Source organism: Elephantulus edwardii, unplaced genomic scaffold (assembly GCF_000299155.1).
Source record: "Elephantulus edwardii isolate Elephantulus edwardi_28Jun2011 unplaced genomic scaffold, EleEdw1.0 scaffold00582, whole genome shotgun sequence".
Lineage (NCBI taxonomy): Eukaryota > Metazoa > Chordata > Mammalia > Macroscelidea > Macroscelididae > Elephantulus > Elephantulus edwardii.
The window spans coordinates 158,596-160,604 of record NW_006400332.1 but is presented as its reverse complement, the minus strand read 5'-3'; the positions used below and the strand labels follow the sequence as shown (position 1 = coordinate 160,604).

The 2,009-nt window shown below is 43.6% G+C and overlaps 1 protein-coding gene across 1 annotated transcript in view; it reads left to right on the top strand.

The window, feature by feature from the left end:
• Nucleotides 1-2,009, top strand: part of LOC102856189 (FERM domain-containing protein 3-like) — a 178,814-nt gene that overhangs the window by 48,097 nt on the left and 128,708 nt on the right. Inside the window, exon 4 of the mRNA XM_006903356.1 lies at nt 995-1,058. Coding sequence (XP_006903418.1) covers nt 995-1,058 — 64 coding nt within the window. The remainder of the gene's footprint in view (nt 1-994; nt 1,059-2,009) is intronic.

Genomic DNA, 2,009 nt, shown 5'->3' with positions numbered 1-2,009 from the left:
GCTGCCAATTGGTCCGGTGGTTAGAGTCTTTGTCTTCTTGATATTGAGCCCCAATCCATATTGAAGGCTGCAGTCCTTGACCCTCTGCAGCAAGCACTGCAGGTCCTCCTCAGTTTCAGCAATCAGGGTTGTGTCATCTGCTTAACGCAGATTGTTGATGGATCTTTCACCAATCCTGATGCCACACTTCTCCTCATAGAGCCCTGGTTCCCAGATTATCTGTTCTGCATATATTTTACGTACCTAAATTAGAAGAGCTTAATGTGACCTCCCTCTTCTTTACCCAAAGAGAACCACTGGACACCCTTCATTGTCCTGGGAATTGGACCAAAAGAATGAAAATGGAATTAGTTCTTGTTTCTTTATACACATCTTCCCACAAGGTGGAGGCTTGGTGACTGTGTCCCGGGCAGGCTTTAATAAGATGAAACTTAACTCTTTGCCTATGATTTGTTACTCTTCAAATTATCCTGATGTTTCTTGGTATCTCATTTCAATATATAATAAAACTATTCTGTTATATGCAAGGAAAGCAAGAATGACAGTTGTGCAACATGGTGTGTTTGTGAGCTTCTTAGACGTGGATGTGAAATAGTGAGAGAGGAAATTCCTCGGAATCTATTATTTCGTTAGCGGAGTCTGAAAATAACCACATTTTTTGTACTTTGCAAATCAGGCTGGCCAATTTGTGTTGTTTGGTTCATTAACCATAACTGACAGAATCTCAAAAGCTCCTCAGAAAAAAGGTGTATGCTAAAGATAAGAATAGAATAATTCATTCTGAGCTGCCTGCATTTCTCTCCTGGGAAGGACTTCACTGCATGGTTCACTTGGGGCTCTTTGCTTCCTGTGACGCCTTCACTGATAGAAGATGCATCTTGTATCCTGCAGTCTGCTCGGCATTTGCGAGTCAGCCAGGTTCCTGTGGGGAGAGTCAGGTTCTTTGGTTAACTGTCATTTTTCATTCTTCTTAACCAAGATTTTCTTTTCTTAGGCCAGATGTCTGCAAATTGAAGTTTGAAGGGAAGACGTTTTATGTGATTGGCACCCAGAAGGAGGTCGGATCCTAGTTTTTGAACCACCCATTGAGTGTGCATGCAAGTGTGTGTGTGAGTGTGAGATCTGACAGTAAACTAATGCCCTAATAAGGTTGCAGCTTTGCTAGATAGTCAATGCAGAAACATGTTAGAGGTAAATAATATTATCAGCATTGGATATATGTTGTTGTACCATTAAATCAAGTACAACTGTACCGTGTGCTGTCCTGTGCCACCCTCATCATCCCTGACACACTTGAGTGCATTGCTGCAGCCACTGTGTCAGACCACATTTTGAGGGTTTTTATACGGTGCTCCAGTGGCATAGTGTGTGACTTATAGGACTGCAAACAAAAAGTTCAGTAATTCAAATCCACTAGCTTCTCTGAAGTGAAAGATGGGCAGCCGTCTCCTGCTATGCAGATTGACAGCATTGGACACTCAGTGCAGGGTGGCAATGCTTGGCCCCGGCTTGATGGAAGAGAAGGCTGGCATGTGTATTTAATAATTTCTTGCTGCCTGTGTGTGGCAGTCTGCGTGCACAAATAATCACAAGTTTGGGGAGGGCTGGGTAGTGTGCTTTTTTGGGCTTGTGTTTGAGGTACAGTACTGCTCCTTCCCCCAGGAGTGAGATCCTTGAGGCCTGGCCTAGGGTTTAAGGCAGGTGGTGCCTTAAATCCATGAAGGGCCCTCGGGCCTGGTTCAAATTGGTTTTTTGTCAAACATTCTTCTAGGTGGTATAGCACTGGTCTGTTCATTTGCTGTACAGAGCTAACTTGTGATTGCATTAATGCTAAATACTGTGACACCGATGTGCCAAATGTGATAATGGTTATCCATGGTGGAGCTTCCCAATTAAAACAAGCTTGGAAGCAGGAGTGGCATCCACTTCCAAAACGGCTTACCTCTGGAAACTCTATGAACAGTACTCAGGTCTTTGGTTCATAGGGTCTCTATGAGTCGTCTACAACT